This window comes from Cervus elaphus, chromosome 17, assembly GCF_910594005.1.
Source record: "Cervus elaphus chromosome 17, mCerEla1.1, whole genome shotgun sequence".
Classification (NCBI taxonomy): domain Eukaryota; kingdom Metazoa; phylum Chordata; class Mammalia; order Artiodactyla; family Cervidae; genus Cervus; species Cervus elaphus.
In genome coordinates this window covers 54,659,845-54,686,563 of record NC_057831.1, presented here as the reverse complement: position 1 = coordinate 54,686,563, position 26,719 = coordinate 54,659,845, and the positions used below count along the sequence as shown (strand labels likewise).

Sequence of the window (26,719 nt, the reverse complement as noted above, 5' to 3'; positions counted from 1 at the left end):
ATGCTAGTGACAAGGATGATGACTGAGCCATTATCTGAACCTGTCTTTTCTTGAACTTCACAGGAAGATGCCAACCGCTTTAGACAGCAAATGTATTGCTGATTAGATACGTATGTCAGAATGTGTTTTTAACTTACAGACATAATCAGAATTTTATGTTTTTTCTTTTTTATTTCTGGACTTAGAATGACTAATAATATTTTAGGTTCTAATTTTGCTACCAGATGATAGTTGTACTGTTCTCTCCGAATACATTCCATACATGTTCAGAAATAATAATGAGAGTAGATAGTGTTATGGCATTAGAAGACTAGCACAAATACACTTTTTCAGTTTAGTTCATTCACTCAGTCATGTCCAACTCTTTGTGACCCCATGGACTGTAGCACGCCAGGCCTCCCTGTCCATCACCAACTACTGGAGTTTACTCAAACTCATGTCCATTGAGTTGGTGATGCCATCCAACCATCTCATCCTCTGTCATCCCCTTCTCCTCCCACCTTTGATCTTTCCCAGCATCAGGGTCTTTTCCAATGAGTCAGTTCTTCACATCAGGTGGCCAAAATATTGGAGTTTCAGCTTCAGCGTCAGTCCTTCCAATGAATATTCAGGACTGATTTCCTTTAGGATTGACAGGTTGGATCTCCTTGCAGTCCAAGGGACTCTCAAGAGTCTTCTCCAACACCACAGTTCAACAGCATCGATTCTTCGGCGCTCAGCTTTCTTTACAGTCCAACTCTCACATCCATACATGACTGGAAAAACTCTTGGAGCCCTCTGAAAATAAAGTCTGTCACTATTTCCTCTGTTTCCCCATCTATTTGCCATGAAATGATGGGACCAGATGCCATGATCTTAGTTTTCTGAATGTTGAGCTTAAGCCAACTTTTTCACTCTCCTCTTTCACTTTCATCAAGAGGCTCTTTAGTTCTTCTTCACTTTCTGCCATAAGGGTGGTGTCATCTGCATATCTGAGGTTATTGATATTTCTCCCGGCAATCTTGATTCCAGCCTGTGCTTCATCTATTAATATTTATGGAATGCCTGCTGCCTGTTACCTACATGGCAAGAAAAAATGGTCAAAAATACAGATTTGTTGCTTGAGCTCACAGAGCTGATGTTCTTAAACAAATTAGCAAACAGAAACTTGCCAGTGAAATTTATTTTATTTATTATATATATATATGTATGTAATTTGCAAAAATCATGTTACTGTACCCAAGGTATTTTTCTACCAGTTTTCGTCTATAAGGATTTGACCAGGGGTACATAGATTTTAATTAAAATGTGCCAAATGTGGATTAGTGTTATTCAATCTGAATTTTTATTTAGTGCTAACCGCATGCAGTGTACTCCCTCATGAATGCAAGATAAGGGAGGCAGAAGACTAAATGTTTCATTACTTTATGACATCTTGAACTTTACTCTGGGCAACAGGAATCAGAAGGGGAACTCAGAAGTACTCTAAGTTTATGGAATAGTTTAAAACTAGCAGGATTCCAAAATAATGGTCAAAGCTGCTTCATTTAGTTTTTGAGAATAAAGTTTTTTTGTTTTTTTTTTTTACTTTTATTTTTTTTTTTTTAATTTTTTTTTTATTAGTTGGAGGCTAATTACTTCACAACATTTCAGTGGGTTTTGTCATACACTGATATGAATCAGCCATAGATTTACACTTATTCCCCATCCCGATCCCCCCTCCCATCTCCCTCTCCACCCGATTCCTCTGGGTCTTCCCAGTGCACCAGGCCCGAGCACTTGTCTCATGCATCCCACCTGGGCTGGTGATCTGTTTCACCATAGATAGTATACATGCTGTTCTTTTGAAACATCCCACCCTCACCTTCTCCCACAGAGTTCTAAAGTCTGTTCTGTATTTCTGTGTCTCTTTTTCTGTTTTGCATATAGGGTTATCGTTACCATCTTTCTAAATTCCATATGTATGTGTTAGTATGCTGTAATGTTCTTTATCTTTCTGGCTTACTTCACTCTGTATAAGGGGCTCCAGTTTCATCCATCTCATTAGGACTGGTTCAAATGAATTCTTTTTGACGGCTGAGTAAAATTCCATGGTGTATATGTACCACAGCTTCCTTATCTCTCTGTCCCTAGGGTTTTGCCCAGCAAGAATACTGGAGTGGGTTGCTGTTTCCTTCTCCAGGGTATCTTCCCAAGCCAGGGATCAAACCTGTGTCTCCTGCATTGGCAGGCAATTCTTTACTGCTGAGCCACCAGGGAAGACTGTTTTTATCTACATGTGTTATCGACTAGTTATGTTGAAAGAATTTTTATGAAAGGCAGTAATAGAGAATGTGTCAAGATGAGAGTAGGAGAAATACAGGATAAATATAAAACCAAGTTATTTTCCTTGAATCTCTTTGAATAGTTGCCATACAAAAGGAACCATTGGAAAACAGCTATGTTTATCATACGCTTATATATTGGTTTTACTTGCTTTCCCTGTTTTCTCCAAATCAATAATTTTCAGATAATAGCAATAATAAAATGATGACAATGTATAAAAATTACTGTGTACCAGGCACTATTTTAAACACTTATGTACAGCCTTCCAGTGTATATATGATGCTGTGGGGAATAATCCAATTTGAAATCAAGATAAGGACAGTTGTTAATTTAACAACATAACCATTTCTTTTTAAAATAAGTGGTAATATTAATTTACCAATATCACTCTCATAAATTAAGTCTACTAATATATTAGGATATATAATAATATATATCCTGGATAAATAATATGTCACTAGAATTTAAATTTCAGCATCTTATTAGAAAGTAAAAAAGTTTATTAGAAAACTTGAAAAGTTATTTTACTAGAAAAAATATATCCATCCAGTGGTTACCTAATTAAAGATGAAGCAGAAAGAAGAGAGGTCAGAAGTGGGAATAAAGAATCAATCTGGAAGATGGTGAGTGCACTGGGTTATAAACCTTTATGGAACAAAAAGCCATGCAGGTGTCCAGGGCACCTTGTATGGTGAAGAACAGTGTCTCATATTTATATACCTATGTGTTTATTCACAGATGTACACACATGTGTGTACATATATGTGGATATGTATACACATATGTAAATACATAGAAACAAATGGAAGAAGAGCAGGTTTGGAAGAGAGCTTGGGAAATGATGAGTGTGATTTTTGACATTTTGAACACGAGGTGCTTATAAACACTTGAGAAATTGCTGAGAGCGAGTTGTGTTTATGGATCTGATACTCATTATTGGTTAGTGGGGATATCAATATTGGAGTTACCCACATATAGAATGAAGAAGGTGAAATCACTTAGGGAGGGTCTATAGAGTGAGAAGGGAAGAGGTAGTGTGTTGGGACTTGAATACACAGCATGTTGGAGGTGGGGGCAGTTTGGGGGGATTAGCTGCCCCAGGGTATAAAGGTGGTTTCTTCAGAGAGAGAAGCAGGAAACCAAGAGGATGTGTCGTTAAGCCCAGAAAGAGCGCTGCAAGAAGGAAGGAATAGTCAGAAATACCAGGTGCTGTCTGATGATATAGATACTCCATTGGATCAGTGATGGGGAGTCCAGTCTGGTGATTTTTAAGAAGAACAGAAGCGATAAAGCAGAAACTGGGTTAAAGTTGAGACCTGGATAAGACTAGATAAACCAGCTGGGGAGAACAGTTTGTCAAGGATGTCTGGAAGTTAATAGGATTAATGAGGTGAAAGGAATTTGACCCAGGAAGTGAATATATGTGCAGTTTTGTTTTAGATGACTTGAACCTGTGACATTCAAAACATTTTGATGGGGCGGAGATACATATTTAAGAAAAGGTGGTGGGGGGATGGACAATGAAGGTATAAGAGAGAGGGCAACAGGGTAGGTCTCTCAGTTCTAACAGCAAGGAAAGAGGAACTGATGGGTGGTTTTGGATATTGGGGTCTTTCTAGATCTGGTGGCAGGCTATTGAGGGAGAATCCAATCTGTTGGTTTTCGATCAGTCTGCTGGTTTTCAATTGCTGTATGAAATAGGAAATAAGGATGACTTCTGAGCTCTTGGCCTGGATGACTTTGAGTGGCTTTATCACATATCAGAAGAGGGAATAGATCCTTTCTCCCAATACTCAAACTGGGCCAGTTAATTTTAGATGGGATTGTTTAAGAGCTGTTTTAATACCATTTCGAAATAAGAGAATTTCATTGCATTGTCCTGTTTTTCATCTTTCTTTCAACCTGTTAGTCCCTTGGGAAATAATGACTGTACAGTACAGTAGGCTGTGTTAGACTTGTCAATGAAAGACAAAACTGTAGCTTTAAGAAATAAAACATCTTCTAGTTTTATAGAGATAAAAACTAGTTTATAGAGATAAAAAACTAGTTATATAGAGATAGTAAGAATAATTGAAAGAGAAACCAACTAGCTGTAAGTTTTAACCTTTAACAGCTTGAACCAGAACGGCAAATCATAAATAAGCTTAATGAATTAATTTCACATATTTGCTCCTTCCTTGTCTACCTTTGGTTAAACTGTTAAAATATATTAATACTTCTTAAAGGCAAGAGAATGAACTCCGTGACCTAGAAAAGTTCATGAATTGATAACCATCACTGAATATAGTCACTATTTAGATGTATATTTTAATCTTCATGGTAATTTCCCTTATATACCTAGCATGAGTGTCTTTAGACAGAAAAATATTGCAATAATATTTTCCACATGCAGAGCATTTTTGCTGTGAAAAGCTCTAAGCAGAAGGTGCTCCAGATGGTGTCGCTTCAATGTGTATTCTTTGTATACTTTAAAAATTATTATTTTGGAAAATAAAACTTTCTTGATTACACTTAAGGCTTTCTACCGTGATGTTTGATGCTGTTATTGGAACTTAGATTTTGTGCTTTTCTTTCAGGTCTTAGGGTTTCTGTGTGTGGAAAAAAGAAAAGAAATCATGTTTTTGAATATCCGTTGTTAGTCAATGAATGTCCTGTACCCCAGTGAGGTCAGAAGGCACTTGTTTGGACAGTAGGTTATATATCCACTGTGACTGAAGTGTTCAATGGATTACAACATCCTTTTCATAAAATTTGAAAACTATTTCTGCACTTGGCCCACATTCTCTGTGTATCTCTTTCTGATAAATAAGTTACTGTGTTCACTATCTCACATTCTGTAGCTTCATGCTCGTTTGTCAAAGATACCTATTATTAAGCTTTTACTGAAAGGCTGTTAGTTGTAATAAGCACAGTATGAATAACTCAGCTGTGTTATCAGAAACAGAACAGCCTAGTATTTTTTTTTTAATTTTGTTGTTTGATTTTTATTTTAATTTTTTTAAGGTTGATTTATTGGCCTATAGTAAAGTATGATGCACTTGATGGCTCCCAAGCCTGACTGCATTCAGTTTTAACTGCAAATTTCAGACATAAAGAAGCTGACACTGGGGAATAAACATTTTATCAATATGTTTCGCAATTATGGGACAGACTACTTAATTTGGTAGATTAACACTCTTAAGTTGAAGATCCTTATTTCATATCAATTTATTACATGTGATTTTTTTTTTTTCCGTACTTGAATTGTGTTTTATAGCAGCTGATATGCTAGCAGTACTGTCTAGGGTGAATTATCTTAAAGTGGTTTCTAAATTGTGCATGTAATTGCAAATTAAACAGTAGCCGATTGCCCACAATATCAGCTTGACTGCTTTTGTAACTTTCTGATCATTTAATTTGTAGAGATGGTTTAATCTGAATGTTTCCAAGGCAAATGAGATAGACCCTTCTCTCACCACCATCACTGGTTTTGCAAAAGAAAGGAACTATTCAAACTTATGGTATAAGATGATTTTTTTTTATAGAGAATTATGATAAAGGGAATGTGTGACTATTTAACAAAAGATGGGTTTTGAAGTATTTATTATTTCCTTCAAAAATGTATTTCATTCCCCAGTTCAGGACACTTCCTGTATACTAGATGTAAACCTGTGAGCATATAAATGCAATATGGAGTGAAAAAATACAGAATGAAAAGATCTCTTCTAGATAATGGGATCAAGATAATCATTTTTATTTTTTAAGTCTATTTAACTGGCTCTGGAATCCTAAGGAGGATTAGAGTAGGAAAAAAATGAGGGGTTGAGACACGAAGATATTCCAAGAGGTGGAAACAATAGTTTTAGCGAAATAGGATGGGTTGGGGTAAAACTTCACTTCAGGTTGGCCCTAACCTTCAATTCTTGAGGAGGAAGCATGGGACAGTGGACCTGGAGAGATAGATTGATATCATATTAGTATTATCAATTAAATGTAAGTAATAACTTGTCTTGTTTTGGAAAGGATTGCAGGTTCTTTACGAGGGTACAGAAGCCTTTTTTTTTTTTTTTTTGGCAGACTTGAAACAGGGCTATTTCTCACATTCCTATAGGTAATTGCCTAATGGTGTGTAGAGATGAAATTGAAAACCTGGAGGCTTGCTTTCTCAGGGAATAGCGTGCCTTGACACTACTGAACGGTTGGCTTCAGAAGAAACAAATTATTTAAGCTAATATTTCTTTCTCCATTATTCTTGTGATACAGTCTCTGCATCTACAGATTTAATAATTGTTTGCCTGTTTCTGGCTGAAATTTCATCTCTATGCAGCAGTTTCTTATCTGCTGAGGAAAGAAATACTGTTTTTCTATAAACGAAAATGAGGGTGATTTATGGATGCAATGACTTATGTGCCGGACTCCCATATCTGCCCATGAAGATCTGGCATGGAATATGCCCTCCTATTTTAAACTACTAGAAACTTGGACCAAACGAACTATTTTCAGACTTTGGAACAATAGGCTTCCCAGTATTGTGACCATGGAGAGAAGGGAAACAAGTGACTTAAGGCCTAAGATCACCTTGGCTTCCTGTCAGTACTTGGCCCAGGGAATGGGGGGATCCAAGAAGAATATGGTGATTTTGCTATGTTGGAGTGGAGCTAGAAGTTTGGAGAATCTGCAGTAGCTAAACTTTGCAAAATAGAGTTCAGAGCAGAGGGGAAAATGTACAGAGCACGGGCTTCAGAAATCTTCATAGGAGTTCCCTTCCATCTTCAGCTCAGTATGAACCTGAATATTTGCAGGTCAAAACTCCAGGCAAAAGTACTCCCAGGGTGTGCTATGAGTTGAACAATTCCCAGAGTTTAGACACTATTTGAGTGTGTTTAAATTTTATCTAGCCAGGTTAGACAGACTTCATTAAACACATAGAGCATTCTTAAAGACTGCAGGAGGTAATCCCAGAATATTAAGGCTAAACCAGCCCTCAGGTAAAGGCTGCTCCATTTATGCCCTGCTAAGCTTAAAAACAGACCTCTCCACAAGTAGTTTAGTTACCCAGGGTCAAATAGGCAAAAGGGGCCAAAACAACATCAATACCCTTTATAGGAAGACAGCACAACCCTGACATGAACTTAACACTCATGATATCTAGCACAGAGTTAAAATTACTGGTGATATGAGAAAGCTGCAAATTAGATGATGAGAACAGACCTAGAAATGAGAAGGACAGTGGAATTAGCAAAGAATATACACACTAATTTTGAATTATTACTAAATATATTAAAAGATGTAAAGGAAAACATAAACATAGAAAAATGGATCTAAAGAAGGAACCAAATGGAACTTCTAAAGCTGAAAAATACACTTTATGAAAAGAAAATCTCACTAGATCAGCTAAATGCAAGAGTAGACCATGTTAAAAGAAACAAACTCAATAAACTTGAAGTCATGACAATAGAAATTATCAAAACTTTAGCTCAGAGAGAAAAGACTAAATAAAAGTAGCAGAGCCTCAATGACCTGTGGGACAGTATTAAGCATTCTTATGTAAACATAGTTAGAATTGTAAAATGAGACAAGAGAAAGATGGAGTAATATATATATATATATATATATATATATATGTAAAATATTTGAAGAAATATGGCCAAAGATTTCTGAATTTCATAAAAACTATAAATACACATATATTAAGATCAACATAACATGCATGATAAAGACAAACCACATCAAGACATATCATACTCAAATTCTTGGAAACCAATGTGAGGAAAAATAAAAGTACCAGAGGCGGAGAGAAAACATTAAAAATAGGGGACAAAGATGAGACTGTATTGGCAGAAACAGTGCAAACCAGGAGATAATATAGTGAAATCTTTTAATGTGTTAGGGGAAAAAAATAGCCAAACCAGAAACTATTAGCTTAAAGTACTCTATCCAGCAAAAATATCTTATAGAAATGAAAGCAAAATAAAGTATTTTTTGGCCAACAAATGCTAACGTATACTACAAGACTCAGTGTTTTTATTTTTTATAAATGCCTAAGATATTATCTTTTTTAGTTATGTTTTTGAAATGGGTTGTTTGCTTTTTAGTTGTGTTTAAAATATTCTTATAAAGATGATTTCAGTTTTTATATAGATCCTGTCATTTGTCCTGGGTCTTGTCAGTAGACTAGGCTCAAATATGGTAGTCTATATTTTGTGGTTACTATATTACAAATTTGAGAAAATTGTTTTATTATTTTGGGGACTTGGTTTCTATGTCTTATTGAACTATCTTATTATAGGATATATGGATTTTTTTAAATATGGCTTTAAAAATTAGGCTTAAGGAATGAACAATTAGTAAAATGTGTTTCTCTATAATTAGAGTTCTTCAGAATAACTTTTCAGATTTTCAAGATGTGAATTCCTTGAAATAGGAATGATAAACCATTGTTCAGTAACATTTGAAATAATAAAGTTGGCCAGCATTTGTGTTGAAAATATCTTTTGATGCTTTATTCAATGTGCAGAGTTTAGGTAACATCAGAGAGGAAAGTTGTTGAACTGATGCTGTTAAATGTCAGACATCTACTGCACAAGATGATGTATTTTAGGATTCAGCCTTTGACAAGTTGACTTGGGAGTTAACTTGTCATTACTGATTCTACCCTTCACTAGTTCACAAGCAGACAGTTAAACTTGTCATCACAACATTTCTTCTGACTAGAAAGAAAATTTGAAGTTAGAAACATTTACAGTTAATGGCAGAATTATACTGCTATTATAGGCAGGCCGTTCCCTTTAGGGTTTCTTTAACTGCTTGCTCAAAAATTGGTCGTTGTTTGTTTATACACACACATTTTCAAAGATTTTGTCGCCTATTCAGAGCTTAATTATCAGATGAAAAAAGCAATTGAGACTCAAGAGAAGTTAAAATATATATTTTTAAACTCCTGAATTTAACAAGCTGTAATTTTTATTGTCTTCATAATGTAGGAGCTTGATTTCTCAGGGAAATTACCCAAGTTAGATAGTTTCGTTTAAACAAATAAACCCAGCAGTAGAATGCTTTTGAGTTAAACATGACATGAGATCAGTGAAAAGGCAAAAGCATGTCAGTATTAAAGCAGGTGTCAGAATTCTTCAAAAAGGAAATGACAAAACCTTGAGATCTGAGCTGCCGTGATGGGTGTGGAAAATAAAAGCAATAAATAAAGATGTCAGGAAGCAAGAGATGAAGATTATGGGCATCATTGTCAGTGAAGGTGTAGTTATGGCAGGTTCAGAAGGTGTTAGAGGTGAGTGGAGTGGGGTGCTAGTAGCTTTATCTTCGTACAGGAGCATTTCAAGGAAAGAAACCAAAGGAAAGAAAGAAGGACTGTTGTTTTCTTCTTAAATTAGGGCCAATGAATTACCAGGAATCTAAAAGATTACCTCTCTCAGTCCCCTCAAAAGAGAAACCATAACGACCGATTGTCCATGCAGTTCATTCCTTTCTCTTCAGATTGAATCCAAAGTAGCCATTTTGTAGTCTGAAATCAAAATTAAATAGTTGTACGCTGTTCTGCATGCATGCTAAGTCGTTTCAGTCGTGTCCGGCCCTGTGCATCTGTGGTCAGCAGCCCGCCAGGCTCCTCTGTCCGTGGGATCAACTAGGCCAGAAGACTGAAGTGGGTTGCTGTTTCCTCTTACTTCAGTATAATTATACTTAAATGCATCAATGATTAATTTGTGTTTCAAATCAAAGTTTTTATCTAGTAATAGAAGTTTAAAACAATGCATCCACTAAATATCTGGCGTTATGCTAAAGGCTATTGATACTGAAATGCTTGCTTTGTTTGCTTGTATGAAGTTTGTGGTGAGGTGGCTAAAAAATTCACACAGACACAACAGGTGATGTGATGGAGGGTGGAGTGGGTGTTTAGGATTAAAGAAGAAGGCCTGTTACACCAGAAACATTGGATGGAGGCAGATAGGAACGGAGGGTCACAAAGGGTTACCTAGAATATACCAATGGGGGAGGAGCTGGACTAAGCAGTTGGAGAGCAGGAAATACTTATTGCAAAGAGAAGAACATGTTAGTTTCTTTTTTCTTCCCTTCCTTTCTCCCTTCCTCCTGGGAATGGCACAGTTGGAATGGAAAATACAGGACAGATCTTGAAGACCTTTTAATCTTGAAACCTCTAGAACTGCCATGGAAGGACAGTTATCAGGAAGTGATGTCATTAGTTTTGTATTTTAAAAAGATCATTCTGGCAGTCTTGAGGAGAAGGTGGAGAACTGGGAAAGGAATTTTGTTTGGAGGGACTTAAGTGACTTTAAGGAGCAATAGAAAGCCCCGAAGGAGGGCAGTGTTCAAATAAAGAGGAGTCAAAGCAAGTATGTCAGGGAACTGGATGTGACAGAAATCTGTGACTGAGTTCATATGTCAGGGGTGGGGTGGGGATCGGGGGGATCAGTCCACAGTAATGAATCCTAAATTCCTGGTGGGATAAGTGGAGAATGTAGTACCAGTTTGGTATGAGAAGGGATAAAGATTTGAGATGCTTGTGGAATTTACATTAATTAGTATTATGGTTTATTCGTTACTAATACCACATTTATTGAGTGCTGAAGTGGGTGCTATCATTATCCTCATTTTTGCCTTTGATGAAACTGACAACCAAAGAAGATTGATAACTTGTCCAAGGTCATAAAGGAAGTGAGTGCGAGCTAGAACTTGAGTTCAGGAATTGATTTCCTTTCTGTTAACTTCTTTATGCTCTTGCTTTTCAATCATGTGGAGATCTGATTTGTGAGACAGTTCTCAACCAGAGATAGGAATGTGAGACTTACTAGCTTATATATATGGGAGATGAAATCACTGGCCTGAATGACATGTCTCTTGGAGAGTCTTTGGAGTTCAAGTGAGTGCACGGAAGTTACAAGTTCATTTTTAGAAAGAGAAAGTGAGTTTGGGAAAGAACTGAGGGACCAGAAAGATAGGAGGAAAAGTCAGGAAGAACTGTCTACCAAAGCTGACTTGGGTGGTTGTTTTCCCTCTCTCTCTCTCTCTCTCTCTCTTTAACCTTTAAAAGGTAGAACAGTCCTAAAGTCATCAAACAGTTCTAAAATCTTAAAAAATAAACCCCCAAATATCCATGAGAAGTTACAAGTGATGCTGGCCAGAAGGGTTTCAGTTCAGTTATTCAGAAACAGAATGAAAGAGGGAATGAAAAAAGAGGCGAGGACATTAAGACCACAAGTTCAGGGAATTTTCTGGGCTCTATGGAGAGAGACGTGTGACTCCAAAGCAAAAAAGGGATCAAGTGAGTGGAAGCTGATGGTAGACAGAGGGATTTTCTTCTGATGGATGAGATCAGATCACATTTATATGGATTTAAGGATATTCTCTGTAGAAGTAAGGCTTTAAAAAAAAACAAAATTATCATTTGAAATACTTTTCTAACTTTACAGAACATTATACATCCATGGGCATACCAAGTTGGATTTCACAGTCTGGCATACTGCAATTGAAAAAGCAGCAGGTACAGATGGGAATGCATTACAAGACCAGCAGCTCAGCAAAAATGACGTTCCCATTATCGTGAACAGCTGTATAGCATTTGTTACACAGTATGGTAAGTATCAGAGTTTTTATTCAACCCCAAGAACTTATAGTAGCATTCTTACAGTTTTGAAATAGTACCTCCATTGGACTGAAGGAGAGCCCTTTGTATTTTAAGAACATCAGTGAAAATTAAAAGTGTAGTCCTTCTTCAGCCTAAATGCCATTCCTTCTCACAGTAAAGTTCATTTAAATGATATCACATGCCTTACAAATTCCTTCTTCCTTTAAATGCATAAAATTTTTAAATGACATATTAGAAGAATCTATATTGTAAAATGTATATTTAAAAAATGATTAAAGGTTGTACTTTTCAGAGGTTCTAACTTTACAGTAAAGTCTTGGGGAATGTAGTGGTGACTGTGTTTTAGAAGTGGTAAATGATGGGACAATGTGTAAAAGACTTTACTTTTTTGTAGGCCTGCATGCAAAGTGTCTGTGTATTTATTCCCTTTAGCATGTTTTTGGTCACATGTTTATATTAAGAAACGTGGTCATTAATTCTGCTGGTTTGACTTAATTGTAACATTTTTATGAATAGTTTGCAGGTTAAAACCAACTTGAATCAGGCTTCATTTTAATTTAACATGCTGTGGTAGTATTTTACACATGCCTAAAAAGTAAATGAAGTATATCTTTATTATTTTTACTTATTTTCAAATTACTACTCATTCTTAAAATTTCTTCTATTACATGTTCCCTTAATACGCTGAAAGATAAATAAATTGCTTAACTGTATTTTTAATATAAAAATGTGTTCTCTCAATCTGTCTATAAAAAGCATTGATTTAGATTGTACATGCAGAGAAAAAGTAAAATGGTTTATCTTATATTTTGGAAGCTGTGTTAGCTTTTCATTGTTCTCCTAGTCTTAAATATATCTTTGGGTATTTTTAATTTGAAAAGAAAGTGTAATCAGTGAGAGAGCTGTAGAAAAACACTGTTTTATGAGTTGTTTTTTTTTTTTTACTTATTTATTGTCTATTGTGTGCCAGCCGCTGAGCTTAGCACTGGAAATTGAGCAGTGGTAGTAAAGAGTGAAAGAACCATAAATTTTGACTTCCAGTATGAGAACTAACAGTGAACTATTATGAACACAAAGCCAGAAATAACAAATGCTATGAAAAAAAATAAGGGAAAATTAAGTCTAGAATGTGTGTATATTAATCTGTTTTCTCCTAGGGAGAGTGCCATTTTAAGTATTTCACTCATTTCATTATCCAAGTAAAGTTATCCAAGTAAAATTACGATTAATATTCAAGTTTGAATATTAATTTGTGTTTGAATTATATACATTACAAATATGTATATAATCACATTATGTGGGATTATTCTGTGAAGTTCCTTGATAGTCTGGTTATATTTTTCTTATCAACTGTCATCATCTGTTTGTTTGAAAATGGGGGAGGAAAGTTATCATCTTCATTTAGTAGTAATTCAGTATTGGTGCACTTGCATTGTGCAGGTATAAATAAATTGCACACATCTTATGTTTTAGCAAGATCATAACCTCATTGGGAATTTTCACATCTTGTTAGTTTCATAATGGTATAAGGTCTTTCTTAAGCTGACAAATGATTAAAATAGCTTGACTAGCTCCCAGTGTATCCAATTTAATGTTTCTCTAGGGAAATCAGAAGTTTCTTTGTGGTGTTTATTTGCATTTAAAATCATTAAGCATTAGATTGTTTTTCAACTAAATTTCGTATATTATAATTACCTTGTAGCTCTAGCATAAGGTACATTAGCTTCCATATTAAAGTAATAAAGCCAATAAAAGACTCTTAATGATTTTTCCAGCTTTTTGTTTTTTTAATGAGTAAAACATGTGAAAACCTCAATATTACCAGTATGTGTAGAAGGGAAGATTTTATATGAACTTAGAAAATGCCCAGTGATTTTAGGATGCAAGTGATTGACTCAGGGCCTATATGATCATAATTATTTCGAATTTCCTAATCTTTGGTATAAAATCTAAAAGCTGAATTTTTGTGCTCATGGTATCAAAATCTGAACCTGACAAAATTCACAGTGTAATTCTTAGAGTGTTAATTTTTTTAATGAGTTACAGCAGTTAGTTCTTGGGGGGATATATTTAATTTTTGTAAACAAAATTGTGTTCAGATTCACATTTAGTTACCTTGTACCAGTTGTTAAAAATTCACTCAACTAGGAACATGATATCTCAGAAACTTAATCAATTTTTTGGTAGAACTTGCTTATTCTTCTATTGTGGTCATTTACTGAGTATCCACTGAGTTCTTTGAGGTACTGTGTAACTACTGTATACAGAAAATAAGACATGATCTTTGCCTTCTAGGAGCTTATAGATTGTGGATCAAAATAAGTGGGCATTTACATCTCAATTGCATAAAATTCCGTGGCAGAGAGGTTCAGGGGTTGGTCCAGGTGTCCATGGCTTAGAGGTGAAATTCACTCAGTGTAGCAGTGGTCACGGAGGGTGTCATGGGTCACGCATGGAACCTGCCATGTGTTTTAAGAGTGAATGGGAGCTTGTTGGGAGAAGGAAGGAGTAGGGATTCCAGACAGAGGAAACTGTGTATGCCAGGTGTGGAGTCATGAAGGAAGTTGTCTAGTCAGGGAACTTTGGGTAGCTAAGTGTGGTCAGAACTTAGTGTGAGAAGAGTGGAAAATAAAAGAAGCTGGAGGACTAGTTAGGACATTCATATAGGGTCTTGTATGTATGCCTGCATGCTAAGTCATTTCAGTTGTTTCCAACTCTTTGTGACCCTATGGACAATAGCCCACCAGGCTCCTCAGTCCATGGGATTCTCCAAGCAAGGATAGTGGAGTCGGTTGCTATGCCCTCCTCCAGGGGATCATCCCAATCCAGAGATCGAACTCACATCTCTTATGTCTCCTGCGTTGGCAGGTGGGTTCTTTACCACTAACACGACCTGGGAAGCCCAGGGTCTTATGTATCATAATAAAAGCCTTAAACTTGGCCTCTGTTGTTGTTCAGTTGCCCAGTCATGTCCAGCTCTTTGTGACCCCATGGACTGCAGCACGCCAGGCTTCCCTGTCCTTCATCATCTCCCGGAGCTTGCTCAAACTCATGTCCATTGAGTTGGAGGTGCCATCCAACCATCTCATCTTCTGTTGTCTCCTTCTCCTCATGCCTTCAATCTCCCCAAAAACTCGCCCTCTAGTCAGTGGTAGGGGGCTATATCCATATTGTTTAAGCATTTTGGTAACATCAGCAGACTTGTATCTCAGATCATTCTATTATCATTTTCAAGACCGACCGGAGGGCTCGGTGGAAACAGGGACAGAGGTGCAATAACATACGGAGGAAGTGGGTGCCTGAAATTATAATAGTGCAGGTGATGGAGCAAGGGGACAGTTTTGTGAGAGAAGTCATGATGAAAAATATATGTGACAGTTTTTTTGAAATTTTTATTCTTTTGATGTGATATGTGAGAAAGAGAACTTCTGGCTTATAAATGACTGGGGAGAAGGCAGTGCCACATATTGAGGTATAGAACAAGATAAAAAGCATGTTGGGATTGGGAGGTGAAGTACTGAATGGGGTAGGAAAATTAATTCATTCATATGCATAAGTATAGTCTGTGTGGCTTGTATTTGGGAAGCCCTGTATTTATATATAGATTTAGATATATAACACACATGTGCATTTGAAATTTTCAAAATTAAAAGCTGAGTAGAAATATACATGTCTTAGTTGAAGTGATGAAAATGGATGGGTTCATCTAGAAAATTTTGTAGGGGATCAGAGAAGAGAGTTGAGGACAGTTTCCTGGAATCATCAGTAAAGACTGGATAGCAGAATAAATAGAAGACTAGAAGAGGAGTCATAGAGAAAGGGGTCAAAAGAGATGAGGTCATAACATCATGAAAGGCTTGAGATTAACAGAATTTTAACCAGGATTCACTGGAGTATTAGACACTGCAAGGGGATCCTATTATATAAAAATTGAAACGCATCTAGAAAGCATGTTCTTGAGGAAGATGGTCCCAACAGAGTGGGAATTAGGCCTGAAGCAAGAGTAAGTAGTTAAAGGATCAACAGGGATGCAAGATGGTAGAAAGAATAAATATAGAAGACTCAGATTAGTTTTGGAAGAAAGAAAAACAAGAGGCCTGAAGGGAGGGGGCAAAAAAGGATTAAAAAATATTTGCATATCATCATCATCCCCACCACCACTCCTCTTCCTCCTGTTAACTGCTGCTATTCTTATTTTATGTGGGAAACTTGATCAGTATGTAATTCTGAAAAGTTATGACCCAACTCTTCCATCTAGAAGAAGGTGTGGAACAGACAGAATTAAATATGCACATATGAATGTAGAGACTTAAGGAAATTTATGCCAGAGTCTTACTTTTGTCAGTGAAACTGAAGGCAAATCTGTACTCTGAGAGACTGAGCAAAGGGCACCTGCAGTAAAAGATCATTTGAGAAAGATGCTATGAAGAACTGGAGGAAGGACTGGCCTAGGGCCTACTCAAAATTGAGGATGGAATAGTTTGTTCATCAGGTTTGCATTTTACATTATAAAATTTGCAAGGTGGGGAGATTTTTACTCTCATGCATGTTTATATAAACTCTTAGATGATGACTTTGTCTTGTGCATCATCCGAACACAGAAATTAGTTCTTTTTTTGAGATAGTAAAATGGATTTTGACCTGAGACTTTTTTCATATAATCTTTTTCTTTCTTTTTTTTTTTTTTAACAAAGGTTTAGGATACAAAAATATCTATCAAAAGAATGGTGATCCATTACATGTAAGTGAACTCCTGGAGAGTTTCAAAAAGGATGCAAGAAGCTTTAAATTGAGGGCTGGAAAACATCAACTTGAAGATGTGACAGGCGTATTGAAGAGTTTTCTCTCTGACATTGATGATGCACTTCTCACTAAGGAGCTCTACCCGTATTGGATCTCTGCCTTAGGTAATACATAAATTACAAAATAAAGGCTTGCCTTCTCATTTGATAATAGATTTTTAAAATCACCTCTGATAATCTGAACATTTAATTGAAAGGAACAGTGTACATAATGGCTTAGAACAGGAATTGTAAAATAGCTGTTATATATGCCTCAAAAGAAACTTATGGTGGTAGTTGCTAAAGTCTTTTATGATAATATTTAGTTTTTGGTAGACTTCTTAGTGCTTACTTTGCCTTAACTTTGGAAGTGTTACTAGTCAAGTCCGTGTAGGCTATTAATTTCTCATTAAGATTAAAATGAAAGGTTTATTACAACATTGGTTTTACATGGTTTTAACATATAGCTTTTTGGCTTTCTTTTTTCATTCATTCTGTCTCTTTAGAGTTACATGACAAAAGACCTTTTTACTCTTCATTTTTTTTCAGATTCTGTCTAATGAAGTAAAATATCTTTGCTACACTCTTAAGAGAACTTATTTAAGAAATAATCTTAGAAAAACAGTTTATTAAATCAGCTGCATGTGTGTTAAATCACTTCAGTTGTGTCAGACTTTTTGTGACCGTATGGACTGTAGCCCACCAGGCTCCTCTGTCCATGGGGATTCTCCAGGCAAGAATACTGGAGTGGGTTGCCGAGCCCTCCTCCAGGAGATCTTCCCAACCCAGGGATCAAACCCATATCTATTATGTCTCCTGCATTGGCAGGTGGGTTCTTTACCACTAGCACCACCTGGGAAGCCCTATTAAATCAGATAATTGGTCAAATTGATTTCAGTAAAACCTATATTTACCTCCATTAATTCAAAGTAACTCCTTTTTTAGAAACATGATAATACATATTTTAAAATATAAATTTTGCCTTTAATCCCAGATTTCTAATAGAGCTATTTTCATTTTTCACATTATTGACTATATGATGTTTTTCTGTTGAGAAATAGTTTCTTCTGTTGAAAGTATTTGTTTAATTTAAAACATAAATATGAAATTTGAAGGGATTAATTTTGAAATGCCACAGAACATCTATAGTTGAAAAATAATCCCAAGATTGACCCTTTTTGTCTCAGCAAGAAGAGAGTAGTATTGTTATTAAAATAAAACTCTTCACAATGTAACTACTTAATTCAGAAGTCTTTTCCTTGTTGCCTATGTTTTTCAAATCAATAGTTTTAATTCTAATCACAATAAGAGTTGATTGTATAATTTTCTGGAATATAGAATTAGGTAGTACATCTTTTTAAGCACAATTGCCCTGTCACCCTCATTTTTGTTTTAAGATTTTATTGTATTTCATAACTATGAAATTATTTATAGTACCTCTATTTTATAAAGACTTAAAATTTGCCTTTATTGTAAAATCAGTCATCAAAAACCTATGACAAATATGCTTTTGCTGAAGTTGTCAAATTTAATGGCAAAGAGGTCTTCATTGTTAAACTACAGGAGAAGGTAGTTGAGAAACAGCATGTGTCAGAGAGGAGTGTATTCACCTTCCATTTGGATGTGAATCCTTGAGAAATTATTTTGAGAAGGCTTCAACTACTAGTGTTGAAAGTTCTTTGCTTTCAGATCTGTTGTAGCTCACCCTGACCTGTCAGAAAGTACCCTTTGTTGGATCTGACAAAAGTCAACCAGAACTTACTGGATGACCTCATTGGAGAGCTCTCTTGGGTCCTGTGTGCCCAAGGCGAAGAAAATCCTACAGTTGCATAGTACATGTTTATAGGATATACATGACTTCTTCTAAGAATGCTATTAAATTGTCTGAAGGCTGTGACTTGTTGAATAGTTGTATTTTCTATATGACCTAAAATCTATCTTCAGTTTCCTTTCCAGTTACTCAAACTTCATTTTGAAAATATCATCTATTTTATTCTTATAAGATTTGTGAAAATAGGCTATACTAGCATGTGCTTGTTAGAAGCATAGTAGTGTAGTATTAATTACATTTAATTGAATAAATACAATTACCTCTACAGTTAGAAACTGGAAGACATGAGGGGAAACATTTGGATTATACCAAGAATGACAGCTAATTCTTAATTCACTTCTAGTCTTTGAATGTTACTGGGGTGTCTTCCCCTCTTGCTTTTAGACAGTCATCCATCAGCATGGTTGAGTCAATATAACCATGTTTACTTTTATAGATCTAGGGTGCAGGTGAAATCAGTACAAAGGAGCTATGAGTTCCTGTTTTAAATAGGAGTGTGCTTCAGAAATGTGTCACAGAATTTCTTACCTCCCCAGGGATCTGAATGCCCTTTACAAGTGACTGTGTACTTTGAAAGAATCACTAATGTGCCTCTGGCTTTCTGTGAATAGAAGGCGTAGGGCTAAGCAGAAAATAAAAAAGCCTTGTTTCCAAAGGTAGCTGGGAATTGAGAGGGACTATATAAGTGCAGTCCCCTTGAGTTACAGAGTCAGCACAAGCTATTTATTTGAAGGAAGGTCTCTTATTTCCCCTGTGAAAGAATAGGTTAGACCAGACCACACTGCGCAGCCTCCGGACTCTAGAACTTTGGGGTTCCTGTGCAGTTGCTTTTAAGCATTTGACTTCTTGGGGTTCGGAGAGTGGAGGAGAGTAGTTCCTTCTTGTCCTCCTCTTCATGCCTAAGTTCTAACCATGCCAAAAGCAGAGGATCTCTCTATCCTCCTCTCAGTCTGTATCACTGTTACCGGGGCCTACACATGACTTATTCCACTGCCCCCCTGACCCTCTCCAAAGAACTGAAATTTCCAGGGCTGGCCAAAGGCCCTTTGCATGGATCTGTGGGGTTAATGTACAGTTCATAGTTCTTGGTATAGGGAAGATTTTTGTGATGCTAACAAGGAAAAATGGTCACACATGTCATTTTCTAATAACAAATAGTGAGATGTTTCCATAGCTATAGTTAAAATACTTTTGGCTCATCTCTTCAATTTGTAGGCTAATTTGTTACTACTTGAAAATAGTCCTTTTAGTTGAAGTTCAGTAGAATGTAGCATTGAAGATAAAATACAGACCTGGGTTTTAAAAGTACTTTATTTTTAATTACAAAATAGAAGAGCTATGACATATAGCCGTGGAATGTTTATGTAAATACCAAATATTTTTCCAGGATTAGAGAAGTTTGAGTGTTTTCTGTTTTGAAACTTGATTGTGTCAGTGAAATACAGTTGTGAATATTGTTTTAAAATACTGATAAAAGGCAAATTGGTATGTAGATGATTAGTTAGACCTAAAGTTTCACGTGTGTGTGTTTAACCTCTAGATACCCAAGATGACAAGGAGAGAATTAAAAAGTATGGAGCATTTATACGTACTCTTCCTGGGGTGAACCAAGCAACCTTGGCAGCTATAATTGAACACCTTTACAGGTGGGTAGATTCATAAACTTTTCTAGATATTTCAGATATGGCACTCAGTAAGTCATTATTTTTTTTAATTTAAAGTACTGTGGTTAACCTTCTTCTATTTGTGAATGTAAATCTTCCACCATATCTTAAGAATGGTTTCAAAATGGAATTCCCATAAACTGTCAGTTTAGTGTCTCTTAATGCAGTTAAGAAGCATTTCAAATAAATAGCCCAGGAGAATTTCTTAAATGGATTAGAAATAATCATATATCACCTTCTCAGATACATCCAGTACTTAAAACTAAGAATTTTAAAACATTTTGATGTCAGACTATTGATTAGATAAGGGAAATTTCAAAAGCCAAAACCATTTTCTGTGTCAGGGCATGTAGTCCCCTGCATTTGGGAGGCTAGGAGGAATAAAACGGTAGCTTGAGAAATGACATCTGAAAAATCAGGGTGTCTGGGAATAACATTTTAAGTCAACAAACTTAGGCTTGTTTATTTTGCTATGAGCAAGAATTATTACAAAAACTTAAATCAGAGTAAATATTGCTTAAGGAATATATTGTTGGCAGCTTTCTGCATGGATGAAATGTTCCCTTGAATAAATTTCTGTGAAGCTGAATTCTACTGAAAATACCTTAGTTGAAGTTTAGATTCCTAAATCTCCACAATTTGTCTTTTGTCTTTATCTTACTTTTCCAATCACTGCTTCTCATGCATGTAAACTCCATTACTATGCATCTGATTTTCTTATTGTGTCACACAAATATAGTTGATATACCGTACGGTCCTACCTCTATGCCCAAGAGACACTGGGACAGATTTTTTTTTTCTTCACAAATTTCAATATGTGACCTGCTGCTACAATTATCAGTTAATATTTTAAAACATTGAGTTGCATATAATTCTTAAACTTCTTAATGCATACTTGAATTTCAGATAATGAGCTACTTCCTATCCTTTGTTTAACTAATATTTATTTTCGCTCCTACTATATACAATGCCCATTAAGAGACCATGTGAACAGAAATGATTGCTAATAGTGCATGAATAGCAAAAATAGTCTTAAGACTGCAGTTTCCAAATAGCACCAAGGAACCCTGAGATATCACAGTGGGGATGAGGACTTGCAGGGATGCTGCAGGGCGTTTTATACATATTAGGAAAACACAACCCTGTCAGCACAGATTTTGAAACAGAATTTTAGCATATGACATGAAATTAAAGAGGAAGGATCGAGTGATACATCATTGTGTGTTGAGATCCAGGGGATGCTTCAGATCTAAAAGGATAAATGAACTGGGCATGACAGAAAATTAAGTACGAGACATGAGTGAGGGATATTTTCAGGAAACATGTGTGCTAGAAGATGAGATGGTTTGTAGCTGGCTGGCATCAGGCTGTGAAAGGCTCTGTTCATTGTGCAAAAACATTTGGATTTCATTCCTTTACATAATAAGGAGTGACTGATCCAATCTGTTTTAGGATAATAACCCATGTCCTGGGATTGATTGGGAAGAGGTTAGAACAGAGACAGAGAAACCTACTTAAGACACAATTTCTGTGGACTTCTAATGAGAAAAGCTGAGTGGGAAGAGAGTAACCTGGCTGAATATGGGACACTTGCATATACTAGTGTGGGAGCAGGGAAATACAGGAAGAAAAGGAAAATACATAGTGGACATATTTATGTCAGTAATTCAGGCAGCTACAGAAACCAAAGAGGTGATAAATAAGTGCTAGAGGAGAATGCTCAGGAGAGATGAGAATATTTGATAGTGTCATCAAAGTTTGAGAGGTCAGTGTGGATAAAGTCAGATTGATCTAGCATTTACTTCTATCCGTGCCCTAGATAACAGATCACTTCCTCCATGACTGATATTGACTTAATTCCCTTCACTGTATATATTTATGTTATGCACTGCAGTGTGATTAGGGGCTTTCCTAGTGGCTCAGTGGTAAAGAATCCATCTGCCAAGCAGTAGAGGCATGTTCGATCCCCAGGTCGGGAAGATCCCCAGGGAGAAGGAAATGGCAACCCACTCCTCAGCCCACTCCAGTGTCCTCACCTAGGAAAACCCGTGACAGAGGAGTCTGGCAGGCTACAGTCCATGGGGTCACAAAGCGTTGGATGCAGCTTATGACCAAACCGCCACCACCACAGTATGATTAACACGAAGTCTCTGACTGTGAGATGCTTAGATTCTAATAGTAACAGAGGCAGACTTGCAGATAAAATTTCCAAATATTTACAGTTTAGTGTGATTAAAAAAAAAGTACAGAGTGGTTTTGAGAGGGATGCCCACAATTATGACATCCTCCTCTATTAACTTGCAATGCCTTTTGCATTTTATAAATCATACATGATGATCAAACTGGCTCTGTCTCCCCTATGCAATTTGGTATTTCATTGTGAGTTTCTTACACTATCATATATATTGCTGTCATATTTCCTTATTTTTCTTGTACCTACTAGAATCTTTGCCCTTTATAGTCCGGTGTACCTACCTAGTCTTGCTTTATTCCTTAGAGTTGATTTCCCTTTTTAGCATGTGTTTTAGAAATTCACAAATGTAATTAATTAGACAGTCAATTAAGCAGCTGTTATGTCTACAGTCAGTGATAAAATTAACTGATATTTCCATGGGCATCAGGTAGAGTTCTGCATTTTTATCATTGTAAATTTCCTTTTATTGGGGTGATGGCTGTGGTTTTTTCCTTAATTACTTTGAACTTAAACATTTGTGAACACTTGAAAGTTCTTTGTAAAACTGGTGTTATAGCCTACTGATTGGGAGAATTGATTCTTTTCATGTCTGTTCATTGTAAAAAGTGATTGCTTTCTGAGAGGTGTCTTATTTTGAATAACCATTCAAACACTTTCGACCAGGCGTTTTCTCACCTGATAAGGATGTGCTGGGAAATTCAACAGTTGCCCTGAACCTTGAATTTGGAACTCTTTATGCCTCCCAATTTGCCATTCTTGCCTTATTTCCTGCTTACCTACTGCCCCCTGTCCCTCTTTTATTTATGCTTCCATCCTGCAAGTCACTTGACACCTTTCTGCAAGCACACCTTTGTGCCTTAGCTACAGGTTGTCCCATCTGTAGAACTGTCTGGATATTGGGGAGGGGGGTCCTTCTTCTAAAGCGATGATCAAGAACTGCTTTGTAACTTGTAGTGATATCTTTGACAGTAGTCTTTTCTAATGTTCTTAAACCTGAAGGAAACTTGGAAGAAAGAACTGTGTATTTTTCTTTAGATCACCACTCCACCTTTAGTATCAGTAACTTTCAATATGTTTGTGTTTAAAAAATAAAAGAGGATAAATGACCATGAAGCCGTAAGTTTTATGAAATGTTCACACAGAAATGTGTTGTAACAAGCACTGCTTTTTTTCTAACAGGGTTCAGAAATGCTCAGAAATCAATCACATGAGTGCCCACAATTTGGCCTTGGTTTTTTCCTCCTGTTTGTTTCAAACTAAGGGACAAACTAGTGAAGAAGTGAATGTAATCGAGGACTTAATTAATAATTATGTTGAAATTTTTGAGGTAAATATCTTATATCCTGCCCTTGTTAAAATAGTTTTGATGTTATTGTTTGCAAACAAAAATATGTATTTTAGAATGTCTTTATTCACGTCTTTAGGAATTTTTAAAAATGAAGGATAGGTACATGATCCTTCACTTTTCAGATATAACTAACATTTTAAGCTATAGCCATTCATTTAAATTTGGCTGCTTCTAAAGCTTTCTTACCATCTGGTGTCTGTTGCACAGAATATTTCTATTTATAGTGTTTTTATGTTTTTTTTCTCAGTATGTGTATGCATTAAGTATGTCTATTTAGAGGTGTGAAATTATGAAATTCAAAAATTCAGTAAATTACATCAGACTGATAAATTTTGCAGTTGAAAGCATTTTAGAGTTTTCATTTAGTTGTGCATGAATTGGAAAAAAAATTCTGAAGTAATATTCTGTGGTTTTTATTAAGTCATCTCTATTCTAATTATCTGACTTTTCAATTTGCTATTTTATGAAGTTCATATTTTCATGTTTCATCAAAAAACTCTTGGAATAGGGATAATTTTTTATTTCAAAGGAGTAAAAACAGAGGAAATAAGCCTAGGATTTGAATATGGTGGGGTGGATATAGGGGACCTGGGTCAAAGGTCCATTTCCACTGCTTGACTAATTCTGTCATCTCAATATTGTTATTAAACCTTTCTGGGCATTCTGTTCAATAGTCTTGTACAAGATCCCGTGTTTTCCAGAATTGTGTCTTTACCAGATGATCAAATAGGTTAATGTAATAGGTTAACTTTTGTAGTTCATACATTCTTATAATAACTCATCACAAGATTGCTTAAAAAAGGAAAAGAAAGTATATTTAAATAAAATAACAAAGTTCATATCTTAATTTATGTAGGAATGAACAATTGTTGAATTCTCTTTGTTCCTTGATCTCCTCTTTATCTCTTCCTTTATGTGTCCACTGTTTTTGATCAACAGCAACATCTTTACAATAGTTCTGATGCTGAGAAATGAAAGACTTTGAAAAATAAATGTGTGGCTTTGCATGCTCTCTTGATTTTCTGTTTTTGTACTGTTATAGTAGAAAAATGTTTATCTACATAGTTTTGTTAAGTCCAGCTTTAACCAAATGGTGGAAACTTCATAAGCCCTTAATGAACATTTCTGATAAAAGAAGTCTTTACTCTCAACGTACATAAACTCTGCTGAATCCTTCATCAGCCACTTTGCTTATTAATGCACCTCAGCAAAGGGGATGCCACTGATGGAATGTGTAGCCTAAAGTGCTATCATCATAAGATATTCTGAACTTTATGAGCCTCTATGTTGTTGGCTTTATATCTGCCCCAGCTGTGTGGGCCCCCGCTGATGAAGATGGCCATTCTCATTTATTTTGAACATGTCAGTCTTTAAATTCCTGAAGAAAGTTATGTGAGGATGAGTACCATCACTCCGTGTATTTTATTAGAATGTCCCAAATTATATTTTAAACAGGTTAAAGAAGACCAAGTCAAACAAATGGACATAGAGAATAGCTTTATTACCAAGTGGAAAGACACTCAAGTGAGTAGTAATAGTTAGATCTCCAATTTTAAAAAATTTAAAAAAAACAACAACAACAAAACAAAACAAAACCTTTCATTGTAAGTAAACATTTGTTGTGTTATTTTCAAATTCCTATTTGAAGCAAAGTAAAATTAATGGGGGAAAAAACCTAGATAAAACAGTTATGAAATTCTGTAGCATGACACATAACGAGATGCCAAAGTATGCTAATGTAATGTTTTCAAAACATAGATGGAAAAGTCAGTTCTAATCTTAACACAATGTCCTTATTGAAATCAGTTTTCATTTATGAAGCACTATTGAAAATACTAGTGGATTTCAAAGGAAGCATTTAAAGTCAAATACTAAAATAAACAGAAAATTCAGGCTCCCTAATGATTCTTTCTGTTATGCTTTTGAAATTGTAAGTTATTTCTTACATGCTTTTGCTCTGCATGCTCTTGGATGATTGCACTAGTGGGACTGCTTCTGTTCTGCACTTCGTGACATGTTAATTTATGTCTTAAGTTGACTTTTCTAGATCTCCCTTACTTTCCTCGGTTGCATCACATTGGGTTTGTGTGTTCAGGTTTCACTACTGCTTTTCCAGGGTACCTGTCCTTGTTTGATGAATAGTCACTGGACTTTTTTGAAGCTGGCTTTGTCTTCTAATAACTAGAAATTATAGTGGATTCAGGGTACCAATGTAGATTAGACAAATGGGTCAAAGAAATTCTCTTTGTAGGTACACTCGGAGTATGAGGTGAATGCTTTCTTATTAGTCAACCCCCAAGTTCACTTCATTCCTGAAATACACACAACTAATTCAGAGAAATTGTCAGAGCTGTCATTCCATATGAGGGAGATGAGGAAAGGTTCATTCAAATGCGTGGATCCCCTAGTACCAGTGAAAAGTGAAAGTGTTCATCACTCACTCTTGTCTGACTCTTTGTGAACCCATGGACTATAGCCCGCCAGGCTCCACTGGCCATGTAATTCTCCAGGCAAGAATACTGAAGTGGGTAGTCATTCCCTCCTCCAGGGATTCTTCCCGACACAGGGATCGAACCCAGGTCTCCCACACTGCAGGCAGATTCTTTACCGTCTGAGCCTCCAGGGAAGCCCACTACTGTGAGATTAATTGCGTAAAAAAGTGTTTCCTCCATTTTGAACCAAAGTAATTAATGCAGACTCCAGAGGACTTAGCAGTAACACTAAAAAAATGTGGCTCATTAGCAGTTGGATCTCTTGGATTCTTGCTTTTTGGAGAGAGTTTCAGATATGAAACAAAGGATTGTGTGAGCCTAAGGGTAATCTTTGGCAGCACTATCTGTATTGTTATTGGATAAAGTATGAGTACCATTCTGCAGTTTTATCATTTGTATTCATACTACAATAAAGAAATGAGTCTTGAATACTTTCTAATTAAGTAGAAGTAAGTATTGCTAAAATAAGAAAAGAATTGTCTATAAAATAAAGCAATTTGGAAGAAA

At 36.0% G+C, this 26,719-nt stretch overlaps 1 protein-coding gene across 3 annotated transcripts in view; it reads left to right on the top strand.

Moving 5' to 3' along the window:
• The window catches only part of ARAP2 (ArfGAP with RhoGAP domain, ankyrin repeat and PH domain 2), a 186,389-nt gene that overhangs the window by 102,949 nt on the left and 56,721 nt on the right, over window positions 1–26,719 (top strand). For 2 of the 3 annotated variants that reach the window (XM_043871268.1, XM_043871269.1), the window contains 5 exons: window positions 11,727–11,890; window positions 16,597–16,809; window positions 20,055–20,160; window positions 23,552–23,699; window positions 25,176–25,244. In XM_043871268.1, the coding sequence (XP_043727203.1) occupies window positions 11,727–11,890; window positions 16,597–16,809; window positions 20,055–20,160; window positions 23,552–23,699; window positions 25,176–25,244 (700 nt within the window). The remainder of the gene's footprint in view (window positions 1–11,726; window positions 11,891–16,596; window positions 16,810–20,054; window positions 20,161–23,551; window positions 23,700–25,175; window positions 25,245–26,719) is intronic. The other variant, XM_043871270.1, reaches the window with a different exon arrangement.